This window comes from Silene latifolia, chromosome Y (assembly GCF_048544455.1).
Source record: "Silene latifolia isolate original U9 population chromosome Y, ASM4854445v1, whole genome shotgun sequence".
Lineage (NCBI taxonomy): Eukaryota > Viridiplantae > Streptophyta > Magnoliopsida > Caryophyllales > Caryophyllaceae > Silene > Silene latifolia.
In genome coordinates, this window is record NC_133538.1 from 130,582,203 (window position 1) to 130,592,061 (window position 9,859).

A 9,859-nucleotide genomic window follows, 5' to 3' on the forward strand; every position below is an offset into this window, starting at 1 on the left:
AACCTCACTCACAGCAGAACACTAAATAGTTTCCGTGCAACGCACGGGCATGAAATCTAGTAACATACAATTCCTACCTAAATAGCTACCGTCTCCTTAACCAACCAGACTCCTATTTAAAATATAAAATAAATAAAATACGAACTTAATCAGAACCTAACAACCAACCAAATCTAATCTTTTGATTAGTTTTATTCCGTCTTAACTACTGCTAATTACAACAGCTACTCTTAATTCGAACACGGCTCTGTCAGCTCACCCCACCCGTGTTCAATCCTGTCCTTGGACTAAATTAATTAACACGACACCATCAGAATCGTATCAGGAAGTCTGTTGAGAATCATGCATCCATTTGATGCACATTAAGATGTAACACATTTCATAACACGAGTGTGATTGGGCTCGCTTACCCGCCAAAAACGAAAGTAACCAAAAGACGTAACAAGCTTGCAGCATAAAGAATTGATCATATTAGAGGATGGAATGCCACCACAAACTCTGGCGACAAATGACGTAACAAGCTAGCAGCATCAAAAAAGTTGACACTTCCATATACTTGGAAGGAATTTGGAGCACAAAGCGGTTTTGCCACCTACACACCTCAATAAAAAAAGATAATGGGACATACACAAAGAACAGTAGTCACTACTACACATCTCAAAGGAACTGGATCGACATTAGCAAAATTAATGACATTAGAGGATGATACACCAAAAATGATATATCGGTAATCTACATCTGTTTGCCCTCGGCTTCAGCTTCAGCAGTCTTCAGCGCCTTTAGTTTTCTGTATCCCGTGTCAGTGCCGAATATCCTGCACAAGATGGTGGCTGCTAAAGCAAGTGCAAGTATGAATCACAAAGTTTGTCAATGTTAAATGTGTGGGCGGCATGGTTCATGGTTCGGGTGGGGGTCTTTGAACAGAATTTTCGATACAGACTTACTGAGTCGGTGATTGCTATCTAACTGGCTGCTATAATGCAACAGTTTAAAACGTAATGGTGTTTTAATAAACTCAATCCATTCTCCAAATCAAATTGGACGGCGAACCATTAACACTGGTTAAAAGGATAATTATCTATGACAAGTTCAATTAGACTACGGAACATCATCCTCATGTAAACACACATCTCACAAATTCGCAAAACAAGTTGTAACAAAGTCTCATTTCACCAACTCAACAAATTCCAACGAGTGAGAATGTGTGGTAAAACACATAAGCTACCACAACAACAATATCAGAGCCTTAGTCCCAAAATAATTTGGGTCGGCTCACATGAATAATCAATTCCGTCCAGGAAATTCAATAGGCTTGTAATATACGATTATTCGATAATCCTATTCACTAGTTTAATTACATCTTCTACAACATCCACACAAATGAGAAACAATCCGAAAAAGAGATGCAATTTGTAGCATAAGTATACCAAATTAATTATTTAACAATATTCATATCAACATGAGCATATATATGATAATATAATCACAACTCAGAAGGATGAATAAAAAAATGTCCGGGGCAAACAAATTGAATTTATGTTAGTGGGACTCAGAATAAAATGTCTCAAAATTCGCCCCAGTCACTTCATACTATATAAAATGTCATACAAAAATAAATTGGCATATGGTTTGAAAGAGACATTAAGAGACCTTTGAGTAATTTTCAAGTTATGTTGGAATTTGGATATAGATAAAACAAGCAGTAAACTTCATTATAACTCGTTTCATAGGTCTGTGAACACCAAATGGTCATTTTAAGAAATCTTGGTCCTATTGACATGATTATGAGAAAAAAAAAATATCACCAGCTTCGAAAAATCGTCAAAAATTACCGATTTTAAAGGCTATTATCCACGATTTTTAGGTCGACTGGACCCCGATGTCAAAACTCGCGAAAATCACACCACAATCACTCAATACAACAACATCAGAGCCTTAATCCCAAAATGGTCTAATAATGTCTTAAGGTAAGAAAAGAGCCATATGGTTTGTAATAACGACATCTGGAGGCCATCTGACATATCGTATTGGAAAAAGACAAAACATGCTATATACGACATTGTAAGTCATTTCGGAGGGGTATTGTAATAGTCATTTTAAGGAAACTTGGCACTATTGACAAGGTTTCGAAAAAAAAATATCACAATTTTCAAAAACCGTGAATTTCGTACCATAATCACTCCATACCATATAATAAAGTCATACCATATAATAAAGTCAGAGACTAACAAATTAGGCAAATGGTTTAAAGTAGAGACCTTAAGAGTAAGTTGTGTCGAATATTGACGAAACAAGTTGTATATTCCATTCTAGGTCTTTTAAAAAGGTTGTGAACACCCGATAGTCGTTTAAGAAATGTTTGCCCTATTAACAAGGTTTCAACACAAATCTCACTAGTTTCGAAAAAACGTCAAAAATTACCGATTTTGAAAGCTATTATTCACGGTTTTAAGGTTGATTGTACCCAGGTGTAAAAAGCCTCAAAGTCCGCATCACAATACCTCAAGACCAATGTCTGAGGGTAACAAAAGGGGCATATGTCTTGAAATAAAGACATTAGGAGGGATTAAGAGTGCTTTTCGAGTTGTGTGGTAAAAAAATGACACAATCAATATCCTACATTAGTTTATTTTAAGTCGTTTTAAAGGGTAGATCACCCGATTGTCAGTTTAAAGAATGATGGCCCTAGGGACACAGTTTCGACCAGAAAAATTGTCGAAAATTATCGATTTTTGAAGGCCACTATGCATGGTTATTAGGTCAACTGGCCCCGGAATAGGGTATCTAGAAGTCACAGGCACGGAAATTGGGCAATGGTTTGAAGTAGGGAGTAGAGACATTAGGAGACCTTAAGAATAATTTTCAAGTTGTCTCGAATATATACGAAAAAAGCTGTATATTCCACTATAAGTCGTTTAAGAGGGTTAAGAACAATTAGCAATAATTTTAAGAAATGGTTTTTGACAAGGTCTCGACATAAATTCTCACAAGTTTCAAAAAGTCATCGAAATTACCGATTTAAAAGGTTATTATCCACAATTGGGCCTCGAAATAAAATGTCTCAAAATTCGCATCACAATCACTCCATAATAAATAAAATGACACAGGCAAATCAAATGGTTTCAAATATAGGCATTAAGAGACCTTATGAATAATTTCAAAGCTCTACTGGATATAGATGAAACAAGCTATACACTCCATTGTAAGTAGTTTAAGAGGGTTGTGAACACAAAATAGTCATTTTAGTGAATGTTGCCTTTAATGACATGATTACAACAACAACAACATTACCCCAGTGCCTCAATGACTCCCGCAAATTGCGGGGTAAGGGGGAGTCGGATGTACGCAACCTTACCCTTGTGTTACCAACACAAAGAGGCTATTTTTGAATGACCCAAGATGAAAATTGCGTCGAGAACTGCATCGAAGGACCACTACTTCAGAAGAGAAAGAAGCGCAGCCACTTTAGTGACATGATTATGACACAAAAAAAAAAAAAAAAAATCACATCTTCGAAAAATCGATAATTACCGATTTTTAAGGCTATTATCCACTGTATTTAGGCCGAATGGACTCCGGCGTAAAAAGTCTTGAAAATCGCACCACAATCACTGGATACCGTATAAAAATGCCTAATGTAAAAAAAGGTGTATATGGTTTGTAATAACAACATGAGAAGGCCTTAAGAGTATTGTTGTAGTAATGTTGGAAAAAGACAAAACACATTATATAGTACAATGTAAGTCGTTTTGGAGGTTTGTGTTATGAACCGAATAGTCATTTTAAGGCAAAAAAAGGGGGCAGATAGTTTGAGAAACTTTGAGATAAAGACATCTAGAGGGTGTAAGAGTATTTTTCTAGCCGCGTCGAAAAAGACGAAACACGCTATATAACTACATTCTAAGTAGTTTCAGAGGGTTGTGAACACCAAATAGTCATTTTAAGGAATGCTGCCCTATTAACACGGTTCTTAAAAACTAATCTCACCATTTTCAAAAATCATTGCAAATTACCGATTTTAAAGGCTTTTATTCACGGTTTATAGGTCGACTGGTTCTCGGAATAAAATGTCATGAAAGTCGCATCATAATTATACTATATAAAAATGTCCGAGGCATATTGACGAAACAAGTTATATACTGCATTCTAAGGGTAAGATTATTGGTAGTCTTGAGACAAGACTTTGGCAAGTCTTGAGACAAAACTCACTCAAGACTACCAATAATCTAACAAAGTCTTGACAAAGTCTTAAAGTTGAGTCTTGGAAATCCAAGACTCATTTTAAGACTTTTATGGCACAATTCACTAGGCATTTCTACCAATTAATAATTAACATGTGTAACTCTTTTGTTTTTCATTTTTTTCTTTGTAATCTGAAAAAAATAAGTAGGGTAAAAAGTAGAGTCTGAGGTGAGTCTGATTGATAATGTTTAAGTATGAAAGTTTGTGGAAAGTTGATGTGGCAGTGTCTTAAGACTCATAAGAGTCTGACCCTAAGTCGCTGAAATGGGTCGTGGACATCAGATAGTCATTTTATGGAATGCTGACCCCCTATTAACAAGGTTTCGACACAATCTCACCAATTTCGAAAAATCATCGTAAATTTTAAAGAATATTATCCATAGCTCCTAGGTTGATTCGACACACGCGTAAAAAGTCTCGAAGTTCTTCAAAGTTAGAAAACGGAACAAAAATCAGAGATGTTAGCTGTATCTGCTTACCAGTCCATATATATGAATGTTGATGAGTAGTTTCCAGACTTCGTATACAATAACCGGTGATGATAGTCGTGAAAGTCAGAACTACATAAGAAGAAAAAGAAAATGACAGAATATCAGAACTACATATGAAGAAAAAGGAAATGACAGAATATCAGAGAGAGCTTGTGATAAGTGAGATGACTAGATTTGGAGAGCAATTTCATAGACTCACCCTCCATATAAAGGAAGGAAATTTGACGGGCTCCAAGGAAAGTGATATCCACAATGTGCTTCGACAGTCTCGAGGACTCTAACAACCATCCAAAGCCAGAGAGTAAACAAATGGGGACCTGTGATGGCAGGCCCAACAATTGTAGCGAAGCCAAGGAATAGTATTTCAGCGGGGTGAGCATATTCTGAAGTCAGACCAAATGGTGTTGCATACCTGCATGTCAGAACGAAAAATAGCAGCTTAGCGGAAAAACAAGCATGAGCTTAAATAATGGTAAGAAATATAATAATATTCGGCTCCTCACTCATGGTGGATGCTATGGACATGCTGGTACAACCACTTTGTATGTAGTATCCTGTGTCCCCAATAAAAGACAAAATCTTCAAGGATGAAATAAAATATTATCTGAGACACCACTTCTTTCCTGGAAAATGTAAACGGCAAAGGTCAGTCTTTTAATCTTATTTCACGTGCCATGACAAAAAAATTTGGCAGTAAGATACATATCAGGATGCCTATGAAAAAAGGCTAAAAATACACAAAGGACCTGAAAATACCAGGACGGAAGTGGAAGACTACTACGCATCCCCATAGATCTGAAGACAGGATAAGACAACAGCATCACTGGCAAATTAACACAAAAATGGTACAACAACAAGCGTGTTATGCATTTCCCCTGTGCCTCAGGAGTGTTTACTTTAGCCTGAAAAAAATCATAATTCAATTGAGTAGCTTATTCATGACAGTGTGCATAGGCTTCTGAGTTCTGCCATTATTGATATCTAACTAATGCAACTAAAACACCGAATTTGGTCCTGAGAGGCCACATTCTTGATATAATTTGGCAGTTTATGCTGTTTATTATGTATTGTGTAAGATAGAAGACGCAGCAGAGTAAAAAATTTGCACAAGGAGCAGTGTCTTGCAAAGCGTTGAACGGACTGAGACAATAAGCTTCCTGATACCCTGGCATAAGGCGCATGCCTCGTCTAGAAATTGTAAGGATGGTGACTTTTTCCAATCAGAATTTTAAAAGAGACCGAAAAATAGTGAAGCTCACAAAGGCGCATCTCAGGCGCCTTAGCGCATTAGACATGCCTCAGTTTTGCATTAAGAACCCTTGCACCTCATCCCCATGTGTGCCTTTTTAAAAGTAAGAAGAAGCAACTTGGAATTGGTCACATACATTCTATAGTTCACTGCCAACTGCAGATATCAAATAAATCATTTCAACAACAAAAACAAGGAGGCAATGACCCCTAGTCCCCTACCTATTACCTATTCCAATCAAGGCCAAAAAATCATTAACGAGTCCACCAAAGTGACAGACATTCCATAAAGTAATTATAATAACAAGACGAAGAGCTCATGAAAATGACTAAGAAGCCAAGCAAGAACTACATCTACACGACAATCAGTGAAATGAAATATCTATATGCATAAAGACATTTCAAAGTCAAGCAAGCCTATTCCATGACAAAAAAAAAGATATGAATCATTGGAACCTGAATCTTGTACTTGCTAAAATATCCTAGCCTCTCCAGAAGTATGAAAGGGAGTCCTGATAGGAAAAAAACACTTTCGTGAAGGATGAAACTTCCAATACACGATAATTGGAAGTCACTGAAATTGCTGATCAAGTACTGCAATACGAGAAATAAGTAGGGTTAGATTTAAATCAAATTAGAAAAAAGATACGAACACCTCCATTAACAGTGACAGAACAGAAAAACAATTGATCAAACTGAAATATATTGCAGGTTGCAAATGATATGTACGATACAGAGAAATAAGTATCACTGGACAATGAGATCCAAGCTTTCCCTGATGTTTGCAGTGCACTTATACAGAAATACAATGAATCAATCGCCTTCAACGGCTACCTCAGAGAAGAGAAGACAGAAGGAGGTTTGTCAAACTCACAAGTCACCACGACACAACCTCTTTATTCACACAGTCTACCTCTCTCAATCTACTTCCATTTCCCATGCCTCGATTATTTTACTTTATATACCTTTGAAGCACAATCCGATTCAGAGTATCTCTTTTCAAATTTGAAGAACTCTTGCTACCCTTACTGAAATCCAGGTATGAATTCCCCTTCTATCGCCAATACAGTGATTTATTGTTATAAAAACATGTTGAAAAATCGCAAGGCCTAGGTGGCTAGGTGTGACAGTCCGCACATTTAAATTCTTTAGAGTTGACCATGTTCCGCTTAAATAAGCCCGCAGAGTGTGACACGAGGCATGACACTAGGCATGTTAGACTTTTGTAGTTCGCTTTGTCTAACTTAAACCAAGCAGCTCTCGGACCAGCCTCACTAATAAAGGCAAAAATCCTTACTGTGAAATGAATTTCCAAAAGAATGAACTCCGCGCGTCAAAATCTCGATTAGTGAACAGGATTCCCTCCAAAACAAGCGATAGCAAGCCGGTGTTAACCTATGTTACTCAAACTTGCCATACAAATCGGTCATGACACGTTGTCATGTCACACTTTGGCATGTCAGACACGATGGCTAAATAAAGTGTCAAAGTAGCATAGGTCATAATCCTAGACGATCTATAGGAAAGAGGACCTTAAGTTAACCTCACATTTTTCACATTGAGAGCAACCAACCAAGTTCTCACCGCCTCATAAATTCCTTATCAAACGGTTTGCCCAAAGACTAGTACATCCGTCATGGAGCCAAGAATTCGTTATTCTCTTGCCTTTGTGATATAACAATGGCCTAAATAAAAAGGCCAATTCTTAATTTGTCCTATTGCATAGTACCAAAGCAATCAAGATAATATGAATAGAACATGTATACACACCCCGGTTAGTCCGGTATATGGATAGTTTAAAACTTTAACAATATCAGCCGCGACACTATACACGACCTAGTTGTCAGGGTTTTGGAGGTCACCACAACCGCATTTTGAAACGATATTTGCCGCATTTCGGGAGATTAGGCTGAGACAACCACTATTTCCGGTATATTAACAATTATACCATGATCTTGCATGTAGAATCATTAAATTAGACTAATGCATTCATAAATCATACAGTAATTACCAGAAATTGCAACAATTAGAATCCAAGCACAAAAGAACCAAATCAAATTCAACATCAAATCACTTCAATTCGATCAACAAACTAATCATATCAGTGATTAGGTTGAGCAACAAACTAAAAAAATACAACAATGTGGATAGTGACGCCATTCGAGACAAAACTCCGAACATGAATATAGTATACACTCCGGTATGCATAGTTTTAAATATCCGCCACATTACCGATACACAATCGAGTTATAAAGGTTTTGGAGGTCACAAGTCACAACAAGTGAATTTTGAGACAATATTGACCGAATTTAGCGAGATTAGCCGAGACAACCGCTAGCGCAAACGTGAGCGAAACCGATATTAATACTACGCCAATATACAGCAATTATATCATGATCTTGCATGAAACATCATTAAATAAAAAAAATAAAAAAAACAATAAAGAATCAAATCAAACAAATCGAGGAGAGCAATTAATCGCTTCAATTCGATCAACGAACTAAGCATAACACTAATTAGGTTTAGCAACAAACTGAAAAATCACAAAATACAACAATGCCGAAATTTCTGGAGAAAGGTTAAAAAAGTACCTGCCAACCAGATTCGAGAAGCGACGCCATAGGAGGTGAAACTCCGATCAACGCGAGGTGATTTCGATGAGGAAGAACACCGAATTTTAGAGAGAGAAAATGGGGAGAAAAAGACCAGGGTATTTGGTTCAACTCATAAAGGCATGAGATATGGGTTTGGAATGAGCCAAACCCATATCAAGTGTTTATTTAGCAAAAATAGGGGTTCATATCCATACCTCAAACTCATGAGGTATGGATTTCTCATACCCAAGAAGGGAGGTGAGTATGAGATTGATACTCATGGATATCAAGTAATATAACCAAAAAACATGAAAAAAACTTAAATAAAACATTTTAAATGAATTTTTTTTTAAATTTTTTTGATTAACTCTTCATTTTCATGATTTTTTAGTATCAAAAATAATTATTTTCAATGTTGTATTTTAGATTTTTTAATTTTGATGAAGTTCGATCTCCACCCGAAATTGAAACAAACACATGATATGAGGAATCAAGTTCCAAACCCATACTGCCTGAGTATGATTCCTGATTCCAAACTCATACCCACGCGCGAACCAAACACCTCCTTAAAGAGAGATGTCCATGTGTGCGTCCTGTAAAACCACGTAGAGAAACAAAGGAAAACTGTCTTGAGGGCACGGTAGATGATATGGTTACACTCGGGGTACAGAACTAATGAAAATTTCACAAATGGAAGAATGTAATATTTCTCATATAGAGGATAAAAATCGGGGAAAATTTTTAAGAATTTATTAATTTAGGAATTGTAACTAAAAATTATATTATTACTAGGTAGTATTCCGTGTTTCGCGCGGCCTGTTTTAAAATTTTATTATTGTAGTTGAAAAAAATAATATAATTTATATATGACTTTTAATATTTTTACTTATAAATAAAAATAAATAATTTTTCTCTAATTTTTTTTTAGGTTTAACTTCAATGTTTTAAAATAAAATACATATAATTTTAATTAAAACTAATTAATGATAATTAATTATGCATGATCAACGTTTTACAAATAAATTTGTGACTGATCAATTTTCATATCAATTAAAATAAAATTTATTCGAATAATGCAACGATCAACATTGAGTTCTCAAATTATATCATTTAACGATACATTATGTTCCAAATCAATTAATATTTGTTGAAAATGATATGAATATAATTTTATGATTTTTTAATTATAACGTTTGATATTTATGTATCAAACATGTAGGGTTCAAACTCAACTTATTCAAATGTTTTGATTGTGTATTTCAACTGCTATGTGTTAAACATGTC

General features: G+C 35.8%; 1 protein-coding gene across 1 annotated transcript; it reads right to left on the reverse strand.

Annotated features, from left to right (window-relative positions):
- Positions 1 to 447: 447 nt before the first annotated feature.
- On the reverse strand, positions 448 to 8,730 carry LOC141634325 (methylsterol monooxygenase 2-2). The gene is made up of 7 exons (XM_074446546.1): positions 8,573 to 8,730; positions 6,438 to 6,575; positions 5,490 to 5,635; positions 5,237 to 5,356; positions 4,933 to 5,145; positions 4,722 to 4,802; positions 448 to 814 (listed from the first exon to the last, which is right to left on the reverse strand). Exons 1-7 carry the CDS (start codon positions 8,600 to 8,602, stop codon positions 733 to 735), a joined length of 810 nt encoding a protein of 269 aa, XP_074302647.1. The 5' UTR covers positions 8,603 to 8,730; the 3' UTR covers positions 448 to 732.
- Between the last annotated feature and the right edge of the window lie 1,129 nt (positions 8,731 to 9,859).